This window comes from Nesoenas mayeri, assembly GCF_963082525.1.
Source record: "Nesoenas mayeri genome assembly, chromosome: 5".
Taxonomy (NCBI): domain Eukaryota; kingdom Metazoa; phylum Chordata; class Aves; order Columbiformes; family Columbidae; genus Nesoenas; species Nesoenas mayeri.
The window spans coordinates 18944876-18966516 of record NC_137548.1 but is presented as its reverse complement, the minus strand read 5'-3'; the positions used below and the strand labels follow the sequence as shown (position 1 = coordinate 18966516).

The window sequence follows — 21641 nt, the reverse complement described above, 5'->3', positions numbered from 1 at the left end:
CAGGGCAGCGAGCAGGGTGCCGAGCCCCACACCTGGATGTGCAGGGCAGTGACCAGGGTGCCGAGCCCCACACCCGGGTGTGCAGGGCAGTCAGCAGGGCACCAAGCCCCACAGCCGGGTGTGCAGGGTGGAGAGCAGGGCGCCGAGCCCCACAGCCGGGTGTGCAGGGTGGAGAGCAGGGCGCCGAGTCCCACAGCCGGGTGTGCAGGGTGGAGAGCAGGGCGCCAAGCCCCAGAGCCAGGTGCGCAGGGTGCACAGGCAGTGCTGGCGTTTGCAGGAGCCCCGCTGGCAGCGGGATGGAGGAGGGAAGCAAGGGAGCGCCCTGACACCTCAGCTCCAGCACTGTGGCAACGTCGCCACCACGGAACGCGTCAACGTGACAGGACCGAATCGGTGTGGTGAAAGGACAGTCTTTGTTTAAGAAATATTCCAGAATACAATTCCCTGAAGAATAACGAGCAAAGAGGAGATTTAAGAAAGCCTGCTACTTTTCAGCTAATGAGTGTATTTGCAGGTAGTGCCAAAAAGGAACAATTACTTCTCTTACTGAGGGTCTATCAGTGTTGACCATTTCCCAGACAGACTTGGAAGCAGAATTAAGTTTTTGTGTAACTGGAAACTTCAATCCAATGAGTGCACTAAAACAAAACCACAAAAAAAAGCTATTTCCAATGGATGTTCCAGCAAACCGAAGGCTGACCTTGGGCTTTGATACAGGCAAAATAACACTAAGCTTCAGAAGTTTTTCAGGCTGGTAGGACTGCATCACCAAGAGTCCACATAACACTTTGACACTTAGATATAGTACATTGTCTTCTACTGTCTTGAAGCTGAAGAACAGTACAAGAAACTACATCTTGTGAGATATCCATTGCTTCTATCATATCCCCAAGCAGTGTTCTGGAGTTTAAATGCAATTTGAACTACATCCACAGCCTCAATCCACTACTGCACACCTTTAGATATCACAAACAGATATCCTATGAAGAATACGTTAGCATTAAAAAAGGGAAAAGATGCAACTCTCCTGAAAGATCAACTTATCTTGTGGAGCATCAACAAGAGCCAGGTTGTCTGGTGCTGAGACTCCTACAGAAGCCAGCGCACAAGACACAAGGTCTCACTTGATCTAGGGAATCTACTGTTAATGCAAAGAGGCAACACCAAAAGTTTGTGTGTAAAAAGGCATACTCTGGCACGCTCAACCAGCACCTGACTGTCACTGCAGAAGAAAAAGCACTGTCTCTTAGTGCAAGTACCCTCTAGAAATGGTGTAGATATGTAACAGCCACACAGCAAGAACCTGTCATTTATCTCTGGTCACAGAAATCAACAGCAGGTTTGAAAACAGAGCTGAAATCACTGATGATTTTTCTTTGTTTGCAACATAGCTCAAGATCAGGCAGTGTCTTGGTGGTTTGTGAATTAAGATAGGTAATAAGTATGCTTATATCTGTGCATATTACCGTCCTCTGAATGTTAGGTTCCCCCGACCACACTAAAGCTACTCATGGTGCGACATTTCACTGAAGGAATCGTGTTACAGAACATCAGCTGGAATAAGTGCATTTAAATTGTCCATCTCTTGAAAACGCAGTTTGCAAACCTTGTGCTCGGGATCCATCGCTTATTTCTGTTTGCCTTTGCGTCAGTAATTTCAGACAGAGAACTCTCCTCGGGTCATCCAATTTAGCTTTCTGCCAACAGAAAACTCCTTTCTACAGTCAATTTTCAAGGATTTTATTGAGTCTGCTTTTCAGTACTCTACCAGATGGATTTCAAACCATTTCCTTTAGGAGATTAATTCGGTCTAATAAGTTCATTATTTGCGCCTGGTCAGTGACCAAAGAAAGATAAGCCAGACTCTGTGTACTTGTTTCCTCCTCACACGCTGTTGGCAAGTTTTGCTATATGGCAAGTTTTCCATCCAAGTGTCAAAGTCTGTTCACAACAGCAACACAAAAGAGCCAGAGAGACACCTGCGTGAAAACCAAGTGCCTGCATTTACAGAGGGATACTGCTAACTTGTTTATAGCATCATAGTGACCTCCCTTTTCTACCCTGCAGTTTGAAAACCTGGAAATCAGTGGCCAGCAAGGGAAGATGAGTTCCTGTTGACAGTCCCCTCTCCCCAGGTTGGAGTCTGCAGGGAGCGTTTGCCCGTTTTGGTGCGGTCCAAACCGCTGTGCCAGCCCAGGCTGCCCTGCGGCTATTGTGTGACAGCACAGGCTGAGGGGCGCAGAAGATGGCCAAACTGTGCCATACGAATCGCACTCTCTCACCAAGGCCCTGCAGAACAAGGAATCATGAAGTCAAGGTGCAGCACCTCCTTCCCCAGCTGTTGATTTACCCAGCACCAAAGAACTTTTCTATAGCATGAGTTGAGAACACAGGTTTGCAAGTCAGGAAACCTTCGAAGCAGGTTTGAAGCACTCACCTGCCAGAATACCCTGAGTCAACACTAAGTATGATGATGTCTCCATGCTCTTCCGTGCAGAAACTCTGCTTTGAGAGCCAGACACAGAACAATTTTACTAGCACAGCATTGTGCCATCCAAATGGTCTCAGTCAGATTTTCTATGGTAGGAATGCTTTAAGAAAGCCCTCATCCCTCCTTGACAAGTCCAAATCCCTTAAATAAACAAACACATCACCAGAGTCCCATTTACAGTACAGCTATACAAACGTATTCACCAGCACAACTGAAAGGACAGCTTGCTATTGTATTGGGGCAGCAAGAGCATCTTAAAATGACTTTGCAAAGGAAAAACAAAGAAAACACAAAAAGAAGGAAAAAAACCCACAAAACCAAAGCCAACCCTAAAACCAACCCTCTGCTGAGCAATCAGAAGATACTGGGGGTTGAGAACTAGTCTGGAGCTGTGTGCCACTGTCCCGTGCGGTACAGGAAAACCCCAAGTGTGCTGCTGTTGTCTTAGACTAGACAAAGGGCAAACTCAGTAGCAAATCCAAACAGCCTGTGAAATGTTTTCTCAGTTTGTGGGGGTTAAACCGATCAGATGGCAACTGCTAGTGGAGCTTTTAACTGCAGTGCCTGCCGAGTACCACCTAGGGTGCCACTCTTCTCAGGCGCATCTCCTACCCACTGTAGCCAGCCGAGGATGGCAAATGGGCACAGGAATAGGCAAAATTAATGTTGGTGGGTTGTGTTTTGGTTTTTTTTAGAAAATTTTTGGCAATGCCACTCAACATACACTAAACTCCTAAAATTCTTGCTCTATATTGTTAGAAAATACAGAACTCATCAACATGATTTTGCAGCTGCTTTCAAAACAGGGTTTTGATGGTAATATCCCCAGGGAGACAGAAAAAGACCAGTTCTAGCACTTACAGCACACATTTCCATTCTTTTTTTCTCCCTCCAAATCTGAGCAAGTCTATTTCTACATGTGAAAGTAAAAGCAGAAAAATATACTTAATAACCAAAAGATCTACATTGCTTTAGCAATATAGTTGACTATGGCTCTTAAAATATCATGGAATAAATGTGCTTGTATAAAGTCTTCCTCTTTCATTATCTTATACTTGCAAGTAGCAAAAGAAAAGCTGGCTACTCCATAAGCCTTTGTTTGTTATTAATTCCCTTAAGTTTAGGAAATTATTTCGTTCTAATTAATTGTTTTATTTTTTTCATCTCATGAGAAAAATGGTTGTCTTCATCTTTCATATGCAAAACAGCCAACGAGGGAACATTTTTTCATATAGAGAAGGAACTCCAATTACTAGAGATCTTAAATACTTGGGGAGCTGTTATGAGTTCTGCCATTGATCAGACAGCTGTCTGGAAAAAAAAAAAAAAAAAAAAAAAGGTCTTTCCAGGAAAGTTCCATAATTAAAAGTAACCCAATTCCTTTTTGTTGACATTTTTTTCTCCAATACAGATTTGCTAAATTTACATCTCTTTTCCAAACACTTTTACTGGAACCTACATCCTGCACTGCCCTCAGTTTTGAATTTCCAATGCTGCATGGACATTTTAAAGCATCACTATACTTTTAATAACTCAGTTTTCAGTATCTGCATTACTATGGAATTATTATTTCCAAATTTCATATATTGTGTCTTAAAAAAACACCACCACCACACTGTCACAAGACTCAACAGAATTATATGTACTTTTAAACACTGATTTTTAAGTGTCAAAAAGAGTCTGTTCTGAGCTTCTTAGTTCTTCAAAATAACCTCAGGAAGTTTTCCATTAAGCCTGTAACACTGTTTGAACAGAATTTTTTTCAGAAGGATACATAATGGAATCCTGATAAAAATAGTTACAGAAAAAAAAAGCAGTGAGAGGCACGGAGCTCTGGAATATTTATATTACCCAGGCAGACAACACAGAGAACTCATCAGTGAGGTCAAAAACCACACTACAGAGAACAACTGGCAACAGCAATCAGGTATACAGGGCCATAAGCAACAAATGCACAAAAACACCAGCTGTATAAAGTTGGACACTACCTTTGAAAAGGGCAAAATAACAAACTGCAGCTATTCCACTTTCACAAATGAAGTCCATGTAATACTGATTCTAATACCAAAAATATGTCACACAAGCTAATGAAAAGAAAATTTAACAAGTGCATGCATGCTGTAGCAAGCCAAGAAAGAAATACATTTACATTTGTATTAGTAAGACTCACTGGCTGTGCCATCTTGGATGCTTTAAGAGCATAGAAAAGAAAAATGACCATACATAACCGAAGCATACGCGTGAGCCCACAGAACGAGTTCTGGCAATTAACAGGAGGAGATTGCCAACAACGCAGAAATGAGTCAGGATGAAAAGAAAGGAAAGATCTTTTACAAAACTAATCCTAAAAAACTCCTATCTGAGATGGCAAATCCAGTCATCCCCCTTTCACAAAGGAAAAAAATGATCTTAAAACACAGAGGTGGAAACCACGCTCCTTTGTAAACAGATACACGGGTGTCCTGGTTTCAGCTGGGACAGAGTTAATTTTCTTCCTAGTAGTGAGCATAGCGCTGTGCTTTGGATTTAGTATGAAAAGAATGCTGGTAATACACTGACGTTTTGGTTGTTGCTAAGCAATGTTTATACCACGTCAAGGACTTTCCAGAGAGAAGGCTGCAGGTGCACAAGAAGTTGGAGGTGATACAGCCAGGACAGCTGAGCCACACTGGCCAAAGGGACACGCCAGACCATATGACAACATCATGGTCGGTGTAAAAGCTGAAGAAAGTAAAAGGAAGGGTGGGACATTCAGAGCAATGGCATTTGTCTTCCCAAGAGACCGTTACACATGATGGAGCCCTGCTGTCCTGGAGATGGAAGAACACCTGCCTGCCCATGAGAGAGGCCAATCAATTCCTTGTTTTGCTTTGCTTGTGTGCACGGCTTTTGCTTTACCTATTCAGCTGTCTTTGTCTTAATCCACAAGTTTTCTCACTTTTACTCTTCCAACTCTCTCCCCCATCCCAATGCAGGGAATGAGTGAGCAGCTGTGTGGTGTTTGGTTGCCGGCTGGGGTTAAACCACAACAACATGACAACTCAAGGAACTTCCCCAGAGCAGTGGAGCCAGGCTGCACCTTACCAGTGCTCCTCTTCTGCTATCCACAAGTTATTCATCAACAAAATGAACTTCTCTAATGTGTTTGCTAGTCAAACTGCTTACACAAACCCACTACAGACTAGTTGTCTCAAGCAATTCTCCTGTCACTGTTGCTTTATTTATGCTTCTGTAATGGAAATAGGTCACCTACACTAGAACAGTACATTTTGTTTCTAAACACAATAGAGCAGCTTCCCTGGCAGCCAGGCTGCCTTTGGACATAAAAAGTACACTGTATATACATATAGCTGTGTACTGATACCCCCCGAGGTTTCCACATTTATCACTAGAACAACATACGGTTACAGGGAAAAAAAGCTTCAGGCTCAAAATGGGGAATCTTATCAAAAGTATAACAACATCAACACCACCAAACTGGATGAAACCAACAGCCTGTTTGGTCCAGGGTTTCCATGACCCAATGCCAGAGATGGAAGCTCCACAGAAAGAGCAGCACAGTATATCTGTGCTTGCTACTGCAGCCCATGCAAACTCAAAGTATCAGAGAGTTGATTTAAAACTAAAAAAGTCCCATAAGGTCTAGTACCCTACTCCAGATGCACTTGTATTAGCTTTGGACACAGCAGTTCAACAAGACTCCTTTTTGGGGAACTATTGCATAATCCTCAGCCTCAGCATTTTCCTGTGGCAGCAGGTTCCACTGACTTACACACTGTCTGAACCTCCCTCCCCTTTTTTTAACCAGTAGCAAAAAAAAAAAAAAAAAAAAAAGAAGGAAGAAAATACTGCATTTTACAGTTTTATAATTTAGAAACAGAACAAATGCCACCAACAGGCACCCCACACATAAACACTGCCTCCAGGGCCACCTGGAACAGAAAGAAAGCCAACAAGAGTTTCTTGAAATCTATCTGAAACACAGCCTCTTAATTCTCATTTATGTTTATATGTACAAAGATTGCTTTACAGATTTTCTTTAAACAACTGTGGGCTTCCCAAAATTAAGTCACAACATCTGTGAAAAATATATAGTACAAACAATCAAATACAGCCATTATAGTTTCATTGTGGCTCTACTGGAAAAACAGAAACAAAAAAATAAAACAAAACAAAACAAGAAGTGCAAATTCTGAGTGCTTCTGTTTCACAAGGGGAAAGGGGAAGGGACATTTTATCAGGCCACTGTAGCATAAAACACATTGGACAAGCAAAGAGCCAGAGCTCTCATCTCCTGCCTTTTCACTTTGGGACAAAGAGATGAGTGTGTGGGAAACACAGTCTCTTCCCAGCCATACAGGGGGTCGCAGAGGCCAGAAACTTCTCTACTGAAGACACCAATCTCCTCCAAAAAACAAGTTTTAGGTAAGCACTTCATTCTGATGAAACAAGTAGCTTGATTTTTCCAAGCGAAAATTTGAAACCCAAGTGTAAAGAAGTTTCAGTATGAAACAAAGGCTTTATGCCACTATTTAAGCCATTTCAGTTTTTGTTCTTCTGAGTCATGGAAGTTCCTGTGAAAGGAAACAACTGTAGCAAAATAGTTTTATTTGTACAAAACCCAGTTCCATCAAAACCGGCGGCATAACACTTTTACATGGTAGGACCATACAATCAGAGGACAGATTCAAACACATTAAAAACTGGATACAACAGAAATCCAGGTACCATGGTGATGAAGAGTTATAAAAGCCACAAAAAACATGGTCACTAATCACAACCTGCATGTGGCAACTCTGGCCCTGAACTGAGGTTTCATGATATCAGAAGCGAAGCTGTAACTGGCAATAATGATGGGGGGGGAAATAACTGTGATTCAAAAGCATTCACATATTAAGAAACAAAATTTTCCCAAAACTTACTTTCTTCAAACAAATAAATTAAGAAACCTGCATTCTCCAAAATGCATACCAAACTATCTATAGATATTATACTGTGAGCATACTGTATATACACAAATCTATATGCAGGGATACCATATGTAACCCAGAAAAAGTGCGATGTCTAAGAAAGATTCAAAAAGACTAACCCACTGAAACTTGTTTTGAGCTTTGTATCTGGGAATAAATATTTACTAAAGAAATAGTTTTCAAGAGGAACTGCCTTTCCTGTTAAGGTTTAGGGCCACTGGTGCTGCGACATGATAGTGGAAAAGCTCTACAGGCTTAGGACACCTGTGCTGTTTAAAAAATCATTTGCAGAATGACTGATTGATGCTTTGAGAAACACGGTCAGATAAACAGGTCGGGATTACGTCACTCCTAACACAGGTATGAAATGCAACTGCACTTTTCTTTTAACTCTATGTATAAAATGATTGGAAACACTATTGCGACAAGCCTGGCTTAGGACACAGGTGCCTGCTATGACTGAGAGATAAGGAAACCAGAGAAGATTTTGTCCTGCACAAAGACGAGCTGGTCTGCAAGGTCTGAAGGTCAGACTACCTTCTCCTGAAGGTCCAGATCTCCCCGCCCACTGCCAGCTGGGCCAGAGCCCAGGCTGAAGATCCACCATCTAGTCCAGTTTTTTAGCTCTGTGGATAAGCCAAGGCCAGATGGGCCACCTCGATCACCTGGACCCCACCGTGTCAGGGTTCTCCACAGTCACACTGTGAGCAGCAACAAAAGAGGATCCTCTTATGTTCTGCTTCTCACTAACATTGTGCAGAGAAAAGAGAAACTTATCCTCACTGGTCGTGCTCATCTCCCAGGACATTTCTTTAACTAGTTTCTTGATGGTACAGTTGTCACCTTCTGTTACGACCTGGGGACATAGCAGGTCTCTTACAGCCATTTCCTCCAGCTCTTGGACTGAAGTGGACTGTCCCAACACAATGAGAGGCTGCCAACCAAGTCTTGCTTGGCATCTTTTCCCAGCCAAAGCCATTGAACCCATGGGTAGAACTGACATTCTCAGAAGGATACCACATATGGAACAAACTGGTTAAAAAATATTGGGGGTTTCACATAAAGTGCAACAACTCCATCACAATTTAAACGTGTTCTCTATTCCCCAATATGCATTCAAATGCTAAGTAAAAGGATGAAAGGTCCATGCAGGTTTTTGTTTAAGATAGAGCTGTAATTCTTGGAAATAGTCAATGCATCTTACTTTGAGTCTGAACAAAGACTAAATAAATAGTGAAGAACTAAACTGCAAAAATCACAATCACTACAGAAAATCCACCACTTCCCTACTGCCTGAAAGATTCTGAAATTATTACTTTTCTTTTTTTCAGTCACAGAAATTTTATTTTGACATGAGAAACTGTTCTAAGAATGTCAGTCTTAAAACAGAACTGCAAATAAGGTGACTTTCCCTGTAAATCTTTTTTACTAATGGAACTAAAGGAAAGAAGTCCAATAACTAATAGAGAAGTGAAGAAAATATAAACAAACAACAAAAAAGAATAATTAAAAATAAATTAAAAAATTTAACTTTAGTTCTGCAAATATAAATAAAACCTCTTCTGAATCCAACAGCAGTAAGATGTGAGACATCATGATACTATTTCTGGTTTCCCAAGCTTCATGAGTCTGTTTTCAAATGCAGAAGTCAGATGACTTGCACAGCTGTAATACTGTATGATTAACAAACGTGATGTCAGTCACTGCTGACCACACAAACACTTGTTCCCAAGTCCTTGTTTTCAACTGCTAAAATTTCCGTGAACTGCTGTTGAACTGCACTAGACAGGCTTCCCCACGCGTGCAGCTGCTGCGGCTCTAACAGTGACGCAACGCTGCTAACGGGACCAAGGGCTGCCCAGGAACCCGAGGGCAGCCCCATGCTCCCCGCTTCTTGCTGTACCAGACACACCACCTGGGGACAGCGAGGACAAGGGACGTGGAGCTGCAGAACACCATCTCAGAAGCACAGCACCCACGTGCTTCCAAGTTCCTGCAGTCAACAATTTGCAGCTGTATCAATGAGGCTACTGCAACAACTTTCACAGGGGCCTACCCGCTGCTAGAGAGGGATTGACAAAAACCTAACAACATTTTCAAAACATATCCCTACGCTTCCCTTTTCACATGAACTGAAGTGGAAATATCTGTGGTACCATTCCAAGCTATCTTTGGAATAAGGCTATATTTGTCTACAGACAGCACAGAAGTGGAAAAAAAAGCAAACCTAAAAAGCCAAGTAACTGTGAAGATTGTTCAATAAATGGGGATAAGAATAGTAACAGCGAAAAGCAAGAAGCTGCTGTTTGCCCCACATCTAGAGAAACATGACAGGCTAAGGATGCTGTTTCACAGTTCTTCACCAAAGGTCTAGGAACACATAGCCAAAACAAAGACTCAAGCAAACCAATTACGGGGGGGCTGAGGCAATGCAAGAAAGAAATCACTCTTCAGTTCTATCTCTGGCACATTAGCAATTTCATCATTTATAGGGCCACTCAGGACAGATGTGTCAACATTTGCCGCTGGTTTAACAAACTACTACTAGCAAAACACACTGGAAAAAATGAAAAGCAGCACAATAATGCCCCACAAGTATGTAAAGGAATCTAGCCAATACTCCTAGGTGGTCACCCAAATCTTCAGATATTTTTTATCCATCTCTGAAACTGACAATTTCTGTTATTTTACATTACATTCCCTGATAGTTTTCAGCACTAGAAAGAGAAATACAATTAAGAAGTAGCTCTGTGTAATACATACAGAGAAAACAAAAGAAAAATCCTTTCAAAGATCTCCTTGAAGCACTATCAGAAAAGAAAATCCCACCTGTAGTTCAGTTAGAGTTAGAAAATGGGAAATAAAACATATAGATGAAATACCACGAGACTGACTGACACACTTAATCAAGTTTGTGTCTATAAATGTATTTCAAGGTTGCTATTGCAAACAAAATTGTAAATAGTTAAGAAACTCATTAGACTAAAGTGACAATTTTTCCGCACCCAAGAGAAAGTTTCTTCTTCATAACACTGTGTATCACCCTTGACACTAATCATAAATGACATGATATATCCTTTAATTAGAAGAACCAGAAAAAATCCAAAGGTTTTTGGGTTTTTTGGCATGAGTATTTTTTTTTAAGAATACACATCCAATCCCATTAAAATGAAATAATTCACATTACTATATTGTTATTCTTCTTACACCTTACAGATAATCTTCACCTGGAACTGCAGTGGCAATTCAGACAACTGTTGTCTCAAGTTCCTTTTTATGTACCAACACTGCAAGGTTGCTCTTCTCCCCAAAACTACGGTCTTCTATACAAGGACCCCAATATAATCCAGAATTTCTACTTTGAGTCATATGTCTAATGTCAAACTATACTAGTATAACACTGACTGGCCATCCAAATGTATGGGTTCATACCGTATAACTCCTTCATAAAAGGTCCTCCCTGTTATGTTTATGCAGGATGCTCTAGGGAAGTTGTAGAGCTAAATTATCTGATGTTATTAACTCCGCTCATGAAAGGAGAATTTGTCTGTTCAGTGATCATCATGCTTGGGATATTTTTATTATACATTCCTCCACTCTGTGCTCAATGCACCCCTAAGCTGCTTACGCAAAAACAGAACATGTGATTCATTTGTGTATCCTTATTCTTTTAAAGCATTTGATAAAGAGAAGCAATAGGTCAATTTGCCCCTGTGGAATCACACCAACTGATCCTTACAAACTCTGTAATTCCTCCCATTAATCCCATTCCTAGAGGCACGAGTAATATTGGCAAATTATTGTGTTCCAGACATATTTAATTAATATCAGGTGACACAGTTTCTCTTACTTGTGGGCTTCAGTTATGTAAGCTCAACAGACGGCAAAACCTCCGCCACCAAAGGATTTTTTCTAGATGTATTATCTTCACCATCACAAAAATTTCCCTCGGAATTTGTTACTATGACGATGTATCGCTCTGGAGATCCGACAATGGCGGAGTGTTTTTACATTTTCTGCCCGTTACTGAAGTCTTTGTACACATGAGAAAACAATCACGCACATATGGGATCACTGTGTTTCCAAATGCATGGGGAATATTCAACTCCTTGTGAATATATCAGAAAAAATGATTTCACCATGTAACTGCCAATGCATATTTAAATTAGTTTAACAGTCACTGATGGCCTAGACCAGCCTTGTGTTGATGTTGCACTAGTCATTAGTAGCTGAATAAATAAATATTTTAGAAGACCATGGGAAGATTAAATTTTGTTTGACAGCAGAACAGCTGAAAGATAGCCAGCTAAAAATAACAGTGAAACCACAATTTCTTCATACAAAACCTGGCCTCCTTTGGGCCTCTATTTGAAAGGCATTTGCTTTTGCAGCCACGCAAGCTCTTTGTTTTATGACCCAGACGCTACAAGGAAGACTTGAAAACACCTGGCAGCACAAGCAGTGTAGTAGTAGCTCTGACATCCCACAGTTTGCAAGGGGTGGAAGTTCCCCTTTCAGTTTTGGGACATGCTTGCGAGTGCTTTGGTAGCATCCTCCCTCTCTCCCTCACTCAGACGACATCTCTCTCATCTGCTCAGCTGCATGTGGACGCTGGTGAAAGCAAGCAGTCTTTCCAAACTGTCTTAAATCCCGTGCTGTTTGGCATGTGGCAGTACACCTCTCCTCTCCCACTCGTGAAAACAGGCTACCGCGTTCTGGCCACACATCCCAGAGAAGGGGGCAGCACGATTCGCGTTGGCCTAGATGATCTCCAGAGGTCCCTTCCAACCCTACCCAAACCAATCTGTGACTTCTGCCCCAGGTGTGCAGCTCCACGGGCATCCTTGGCCACCAGGAGGGGAGAGCAGCGGGCACATGGCTGAGCAGGACATGGCGCAGCCGCCCCAGGGCTGGTTCCCTGACACCAGCACCCACGGGGGTGTCTATAGGGGCTCGTCCCTGCAGGGACCACTGGTGCCAACCTGCTGCATTGCTTCCTGCCGCCTCACCTGGAAAAGCCGTCTGCGAGCTCCGGCGGGCACATCTGCCAGCAAACTGCACAGTGGTTCTGGCAAACCTGACCCCTTAAGCCAACAGTCACTTCAAGCATAAAAAAACCACAACCCAGAGATCCTGCTTTCAACTGCATGTGTTTGCTGGATTTTTTTTGCTCGTGGGGATTAGAAGGGATCAAAATCCCTCCATTCCTATGGCAGATGTGCATTACACTTCTACTTAACAGGACAATCTCTGAATAAATCTGTATGGGCATAATTAAAATACTCTTACAAAAACAACACAAATGTTAAAGTGAGGCTCTGCAAACAAGCCTTGTTCAAACACACAAATGACAATTTTAATGCCCTTATTTAAATTAATTTTCCTGTTCCACAAAGCACAATAGCAGTGGCAAAGCAAAAGTGAAAACATCCCTTCTAAATATTCTTCCAGGGCTCCGCAGGAAGCACAGGACAGAGCGACCTGCGCTGCTGCTCCAGGAAACCCCCCACTCGCGGCAGCTCCCGCTGCCGCCCGACCGCCGGCCAGCCGCTCCTCCGGACCAGGGTCGGCAGCCCCGCACCCCCGGTCTCCGCGGGACACGAACCCGGCCCGGGACCCCCGTTCCAGGAAGTTTCGGCGCGGCGGCCGCGCGGGATTACCCGTTACCACGGCAACGGCGCGCGGCCGAGCCCCAACGGCCGGTCCTGCCGCCAGGCAGCGCCGCGCGGCCCCGTGACGCAACGGCACCTGTCTGGGCCACGCGTTGCCAGGGAGACGCCGGCGTTGCTATGGCGACCATCACGCGCATCGGCGACAAGGGCGGGCGGCGGCCTCTCCCGCGCCAGCCCCTTCCCGCTGCTGCGCCCCGCCGGCCTCGGCACTCAGGCCGAAACTGCTCCGCGAAACAAGTAACAATCATCATAAAAAATTAAATAACCCTCTCCCCCGCAACAAACAAACACCCCCCCACACAAAAATCAACCCCAAACCCCGCGAGAGCCACCACAGCCCCTTCTCAGTCCTGGCGATGCTGCTGCCCCTGCTATGGCTGCTCAACCACACCGCCCTGGTTTTGCGGGGGCACCGCGCTGGCCGTGCTCAGCAACGCGGACCCAGCCCTGACCAGCTGCCACGTCTGGAGAAAGTGAAGAGAAGGACTCCCGCGTCAGCAGCCAGGAGAAAGCGGTCGTGTCCAACCTGGGGTCTGCCTCCCCGCCTGGCGGGTGGCAGTCGTGCACGCATTATCTCCCTTCGTTGACCTTTGTCATAAGCAATGGCCAGATCAAAAATAAATACAAAACAAATGAAAAAAAAAAAAAGGCAACAAACAAAACTGTCCCACACCTGTTTCACCAATTAAGGCAGAAAAATGGCGCTTGCTCTGCCGTGCCCAGCTGGGATGACTCTGGAATGACCCACCTGGGCAGGGCTGGCCTGGAGGAGCCGCCTAACGCCCAGCCCAGCCCATCTCCTCTAGCCAGGGTGCTGTGCTGGCACCTGCTGCAACAGGGACGAGCAGACACTGCAGAGCTCTCCATGTGCCCGTGTGCAGGGCAGCTCCAGGCGTTGTCTCCCAAAGGCGCTGTGTCGTGGCTCGAGCGGGAGCAGGGCCGCGGGCTCGGGGCTGGCGTGGCGTCCCCACACACGCTGCGCTTCCTTCGCTAGCACATTTACAAACTGCATCGCTTAATTACATTTAACGGCTTACCTCAGACTGATGCGCGACACTGGATGAAAACATTTGAAGTTGTAAAATGCATCTAATTCTTACCTTTGATATGCCTGAGGAGATGTGGGAGGTGTATTGAACACATGCGAGTATGGGTGATAGGGTGTCTTTTTCAAAGCCTGAATAAGATTTTGTCTATATTCTGGGTCTATACACCACAAGGACCCCTTTCCAATACTCTGCAAAGAAAAAAGAATTAAAAAAAAATCAAATATTTAATCTAATGGCATAGCCTTATTTATTTAGCAGTATTTGTCAGGAAAAGCAATGGTTTGGGTTTTTTGTTTGACAGAAGAGAACATAGTTTGCTTGCCAGAGATTACTGCTCCATTAATAATGTATTGCAACTGTATGATTTGAATCACACTTCTGAGGGGCGGAAAGTTAGAATGAATGTTTGGTTGCTCCCCCCCGCCCCCCTCTTGTTACCAGTTAATATGAGCTAATAATATCTGGCAATTTCCCCACCACCCCATTCTGGAAAAATAAGAAGCTATAGTTCCCGTTAAATGGAACATTTGAAGAAAAGTAGATTCTTTCTGAAGGTGACTTTCTTTTCCTTTTGCTGCTACGCTAACAAGAAACAGGGCTAAAAAGGAGGGGTTTAAACATCCTAGCAACTGTTTTAAAAAGAAAAGGACTTAATCCTTCAACCCACATGACATCAGTGCCATTATACTACAAGAGGAAACTAATCATCTTTGCTCCCTAAAGGGAAAAAATACCCAAAAACTCAAAACAAACAAACAAACAGCCCACAGTATAACCAAGACTTTAAACCATTTAAGGGTTTTGTGAAATTGCGATCGGATAAAACAACAGTTACTAAATTTCTGGACACACGAAGCAACTCAAGCAGTCAATCTGTAATACAAAGACTATACTAAAATTCAGTATTTATTCTGCAGTTACAAGCAGTGCAATTTCAGTTCTCGCCTCCAACCCATCAGAGGTCAGGGCGCAGACAGTTTGAATTGTTTTGTGTGACTTCTCAAACAAATACAAAACCAACTTTTCTTTGGCTCTACTATGAAAGCAAACAAAATGATAGCTCAGGAGCAACCTTGGTCTGCTTGAGTATACGTAAAACACCAGTCCTAATCACTGACTGAACTCTGCTGGCAGGCTTTCAAGGCATTATGATAAGATTTTTGCCAAATGCTGTCATTTTCTGTGGAAGGCGCTACCACCTCTAGCCACTGTTCAACCCACAGCAATCCCTTTTCTCAACATCTATCAGCGGAGCAAGAGTGTTTCATCTGTTAAGGATAAACATACACACACACACACACACACACACACACAAAATGGCACCAGAAGCAGGATCTTACTTTCTAAAGCCACCAGGAAGACCAAAAACCAGACACTTGTTTCCTTTCAAAACCTTGTCACCTTAGTGGAGTCCTACCAAGTCCTAAGCATTCCTCTGCCTCACAGATGCCTTCAGGATCCACAGTGCAACATGCAAAGTGCTTACAGACAGCGAATCTGCATTAACTTCTCCCACACAAAAAAAACCCATAAAAATCACAAAGAAAAACCTCCCCCAGTGTCACTGGGTGGCTACGCAGGACCATGTAGCAAGTCTCACTGTGGTGAGACCTGGCTTAAAAGAACAGGAGAGGGGCTGGCATGATCCACAGGAGCCGTGACCGCTTTCTTGCGGAAACAAGCACATCTGCTGGAGGGGGTGAGGAAAGAACCATGTTCTGCACACTGCTCTGGTGGAACCAGGAACGTGGGGTCAAGTCTCCTCAGGGTGGCAGGGTTCAAGCATCTCTTCCCTTGCTTCCTAAGGGCATCTACCAGAGCCACGGAACAGCCTAAAGGGAGACATCTTCTGGTTCTTGAGGTGAAGCATGGCCCTTGCATGTCCAAAAAGCACAAGACTCAAGGGTTTAGAAGGAGCAAGTAAGACTCTTGGGCTTTTGTCTTGCTAAAGCACTACAGCAGATGACCAAGATCCACTGCTGGTGTCAGCGGTGGACACCAGGCACCACACATCTCAAACCAGTTTGCAAAAAGGAGGTGGTTATGTTTAGCCCTCTTTTAAATATGGGACAATGAGCCGGAGACTTGACATGATAATCCTAGTAAGTGACTTTTTAGGCAAAGGACAGAGTCAAAAATAGAATCCAAATCTCTCAAATTCCACTTCCATGTTCCATCCAAGAGCCAGACTAAGAAAAACATAAAATTTCCTTTTAAGCAAGCAATGTGCAAAACTAGGAACATTTTTCAGGAGACAACCTTTGCTGGATTCCTTAGTCCTTACAGCATGGGATAAGCTTAAAAAAAGCACCATGCTTACATACCAACTACCTTATTTGCACTTACTGGAACACAACATATTGTTTTCAAACTTCTGTTTTTTCATTCACTTCCAAGACAGACTTTTCATCTACCTGGAAGGGATTACTCCCCAAAACCCAGCAGAGCCAGTTCAAGTTGAAGGCCTTACAAGGTAAAGTCACTACTACAGAGTAACTTCAAAACCTTTCATTACTGTCAAGCTACATTTGTTTGGTTTGCCCATATTCTTGCAAAAACCAAAAATAATCTCACTGAAAACCAGAAACTCTGTCATACAAAAATTATGGAGAAGAATTATAGTCCTTGTTAAAAGAAACACTAAGAAGGCAGATTTGCTATATTTTGTCTGCAACTGAGCTGACTTAAAATTCAGCAGTGCAAACAAATGCAATTTAAGCCTGAGCTCTCCAACCATGCAAAGTTCCTTTTTAAGACAGTTACTTTTGTTTTCCCACAATCACACAAGAGAGCAGAAATAAAAAGAAAACGGAAGTGTCATCCAGTTAAGAATCCTTTTTGACTGCTGGAGGCGTGAAGAGCTTCGTTAACTGTCTGTTTAGGTGCATCATTAGTCTTCCCATATACAGAGCAATCACGGGAAAGGAAATCATTGGAACACAGACCCATCGGTTAGTGATTAATTTCCATCTTATGACACTTGGCGTGCTGCTTCACTACCTCCTCCAAGCCAAAAGTCAATAGTGGCTCCAATCAAAGACCAGGAAAGAAGGCGGGGGGAGCCCTGGATTACATTTTTCTCCCAGGAGACAAGAGACACGGAGTGGGGAACAACACCAGACCTTCATGGCCCTGGCGCGCTTCCAGGCCCCTCCACACACTGCCACCTCTCTCCTGCCCATCACGGGTTACTGCTTCTGCATTCACGCTTCAGGTCTTCAAAAACAACGAGAATGTTACTACAAGTCCCCTTCACCTTGTTCAAGAGCAGGCTATAGAAGCAGGTAAGCTATTTCAGAGGCACTAATGGAGAGAGAGAGCAACATGTAGAAGTTACCCCATAAAAATGAATGACTGAATACTTCTTTTAAAAAAGTCCTGTTTATCTTTTCTATTAAGAAATTGTTATGCCTTTTTCTGTCACTGAATATATGTATGTAGATTGCATCACGGTATTGAGTACTAAATCCCACATTATTAATTAATTTGGTCTTTCTCATATTTCAAATATACAAACTTGACTCCCTCCCAACAATTAAAACCAGTGCATTGCCATGAAAAGGTACATGAGACACTCAATGTCCAATGGTTTTTTCTCCCAATGGACTGCATAGAGAAGTTTCTGAATCCTACTTTACACAACCTGTTAGGATCCAAACAAAAATGTTTGGTCAACTTTTAGCATAATTGAAAAAAACCCTTCCAAATTTAAAAATAAGATAACTAAAATGCTGCCTGCCATCTCTTTCAGTTGTTATAGTTGGGGATAATAGCATTCATTATCCACTATTAAAACTCCTCATTATAAATACTGGCTTCCATATATTAATACCTCGCAACTAACTGCCTGGCCTTACATATCACCCATCACCTGCCCGAAGCTCAAAAAAAAGAAGGAAAAAAAAAAAATTGTGTTGAGCTCTTTTCAAGACCAACGGCTGGGAAAAAATACATACCCTGTCTACATAAAAATTCCAGAAAATGTTTATTTGAGGAATTTTGTTCCCTGGTTATTTTAGCACAGACTTGAAATGTGTTAGGAATGCAACTTTTTTTCCAGGGTTATTCTTTTCAGTGCCATACAAACAGTCGGCCCAAAATAAAGCCCAAAATAAAGCAGGAAGAGAGCAAATAGAGGAACTGCAAGACACGTGGGCTCAGAGAGATGCCGGCACTTTCAAATTGGACCTTCTGAAGCCCTGGATAGGCATTCGCTTTAAATCCACAAGGGACCGCACTGCATCCAGGGAGGAGCAGCACAGGCACCCACATCTCTCACCAAAGCATCATCAGCAAGAGGGTCCCTAAGGGAACATCCCCCAAAAGGTGCAGCAGGTGGAGGGCTCTGAGATGCTGCTGCTGCTTCCCTGGTCCTTGATGCACTGTTCTCCCTGCCCTCTGGCACCTGCCTGGCCCTTCTTCTGCAAGTGCATTTCAGTCATTTTCCTCGAAGAAAACAATTTTGCTGGCATAATTTCATGTCATTAAACTCATTAAGCTGGCTCACACAACAGGTCTGATGAGCACCCCAGTGCAACTGCAAAGCAGGGGACAGATGAAGTGAGCCAGGGAATGGAACGGGAGCTCTCCACTTCTGCTGCAGGAGCTGTGGTGATTCCCTGGCGCAACTCTTGGAACAGCACATCAAGAAAGGAAAACCAGGACTCTGCCTGGGCATAAAGCAGCTCGGAAGAAACAAAGAACCATGGAATGTCCTGAGTTGGAAAGGACCCACAAGGATCATCGAGTCCAACTCCTGTCCCTGCATATGATAAACCCCACAGTTACACCACGTGTCTGAGGGTGTTGTCCAGTCTCTTCTTGAACACTGTCAGGCTTGGGGCTGTTGACACCTCCCTGGCGAGCCTGTTCCAGGGCTCCACCACCCTCTGGGGGAAGAACCTTTTCCTAATGTCCAACCTAAACCTCCCAGCACATCTTCCTGCCATTCCCTCTGGTTCTATCACTGGTCACTAAAGAGAAGAGATCAGCGTCTGCCCCTCCTCCTCCCCTTGTGAGGAAGCTGTAACCACTATGAGGTCTCCTCTTAGTCTCCTCCAGGTTGAAATGGCAGAGAAAGGGAAAACTCTTCCTGAAGAGGTATGGGAAAACTGGCATGACCTAGAGCAGGGGTACACGTGAGAGCTGGAGTGAGGTGGGCAGCGAGGCTGGCAGACATGGCTGTGAGGGAAAGACCAGAGATGCTGGGCACCAATAGAGGGGTAGGCCCAGAGGCTGGGAGTAGAGGAACCAAAACAAGACACCCACGAGTGCGTGAGTGACCCCACAGCTCTGCACAGCCACCCAGGCTACGCCAGCAAGCTGAGAACTATTAAAGCGAACTCTGAGTTAAGGACCTTGCTACTTCAAACAAGGGAACAAAACCAAAACCAAGCCAACAGCTCTGCACTGAGCAGATCTGTCCTTTTTCTTCTCCACTACCAAAGCAGGAGGGGATGAGTGGCTACGGCTTGGCTCTCCTGAACCAAAACTGTCAGCAATATGAATTAGCTATACAGCAGCTACCCAGGCTGAAGCGGTCTACATGTACACCGTCTTTGAGACGTATGCCACACTGGTAGCAGGGGTGCTTCAGGAACTGTAAAACCAAACAGAAAAAGCAGAAATTTCCTATCACCCAAAAAAAAGGGGCATTTCCAACTAACATCTGCAGTCCCAAGCTATCAAATCATGAAATCACACCACTGTGACTTATCAGTCCCTGCCTAGGGCAGTGTAAGGTATTGTAGTTGTTAACACAGGACCTGCATGTAACACTAAGGACACCTTCTGCAGTGATGAGGAACCATTACCCATCTAAGGGTTTGCTCTGATGGGTGTAACCCACTATTGTTATGGCAAATGATCTCTTTGCAAGCAATAGCAGAGAGATTACCGGGTATCAAAGTTTGTTATGCTAAACAAATATTTATCATGAGCTCATTGTGCCCAGTGATCCTGCAACAGCAGGCTTGAAGCAAACCCTTCACACATATTTGCCACCAAGTTTATACATGGGAATGCCATACAGCTTCTACAGGTGTCCACCAAGTATGCCATGCAAGCACAGAAATGTTTCTATAGAATCAGAAATAATTGGATTATAGAAATATGCATGATGTCACCACAAAATTTAAAACATCCATTTGAGTAGCTACAGCCAGGACCAGAATCTGGAAAAAAATAATTGGTTTAGATCAGAAATAGAATTCTGTGCATAAGGTACAAGCAAGAACGTATCTCACCTTCTGTGTCTGCACCCCATCTGATGTGGTGGCACAGAGACCATCTCTCTGGCACCACTGCAGGCTGCTCACACCCAGCACAAAACATCATGGGGTGGCAAGAGCACCCCAGGGCTGTCTGGCAGTGAGGACTCCCACCAGCTCCCAAGAGAAGCAATGGAAATATCTACCCATGAAACGAGCAGAGTATTTCACCCAGCACTGCAGTCACCCAAAACACAGAGTGATTCCGGAAAGCTTGACTAAAACAGGTTTCTGGTTGGTTCCCAGGAACAGCAAACTAACATCAAGAATTCCTCCTGAACAAAATTCTCCTCTTCACACCTCATGGGGAAAAAAAAAAACCAAAACACACACAATCCATTTAATAAGAAAAGTGAGGGATTTTTCTAAGGAGATGGAGCGGAAGGAGGAAGGCAAGTAAAACACTGAGTGGCACCTCGCGATACCCTGCCTTTAGCTCTGAAATGCACCAAGAACACAACAGTCACTCCAAAATCCACCTCAAGAGACGACTTGCTTAAATAGCTTTCTTGCACTATAGAGAAACGCCTGCCAAGTGAATTAAAAACCATCTGACAACACAACACAGGTTACACATCCATCGCCAAATATGCCTCTACTTTGGAAGGTTTGCAAACGTTGTGCAGGCACTACAGGAAACAAGCGACTCATGATTACAAAATTAATCAAGACTAGAGAATGCAAGTCCAGTGCAACCACTAATGCAGTGCGGAGTCGGCACCACAAGATCAGAGAGGCTTTTCAACGGCCAAAGAACGCCTGCACAACCACAAACACTACTCAAAGGCCAGCTCTGTGCTACTCCCCTGCAGACAGCGATGCTGAGTGCAGCTTAATTTTTAATTCAGCTACCTATTCCTCACATTAGTATCAACCTTCTGTAAATGAAGGGCATCACTGCTAAAATAGGACCAACTCGGAATTGTATTTCCTTCATTTACATGAGGCAGGATTAGCACACTAGTATTAAAACTGGGTACAGCTATTATATAACAAATTTTAAACTATTTAGTTGGCAAATGCTCAGGAAGATTTAATATAAAGATGTCAAAATTGGTCTGCTAGTCTGTTTAAAACACTGTTGGTTATCTTTACTCAGTGGTATTTCAAGTTATCAAGACAGACATAATGTTGCTTCCTCTGCTCGCCTACATCAGCTCTCCAGTTTTAAATAGCTTCTGTGAGCAGTC

General features: G+C 43.8%; 1 protein-coding gene across 5 annotated transcripts in view; it reads right to left on the bottom strand.

Moving 5' to 3' along the window:
- Positions 1-21641, bottom strand: part of FOXN3 (forkhead box N3) — a 213576-nt gene that overhangs the window by 92963 nt on the left and 98972 nt on the right. For all 5 annotated transcript variants that reach the window (XM_080344692.1, XM_080344695.1, XM_080344696.1 and 2 more), the window contains one exon: positions 14234-14370. In XM_080344692.1, the coding sequence (XP_080200818.1) occupies positions 14234-14370 (137 nt within the window). The remainder of the gene's footprint in view (positions 1-14233; positions 14371-21641) is intronic.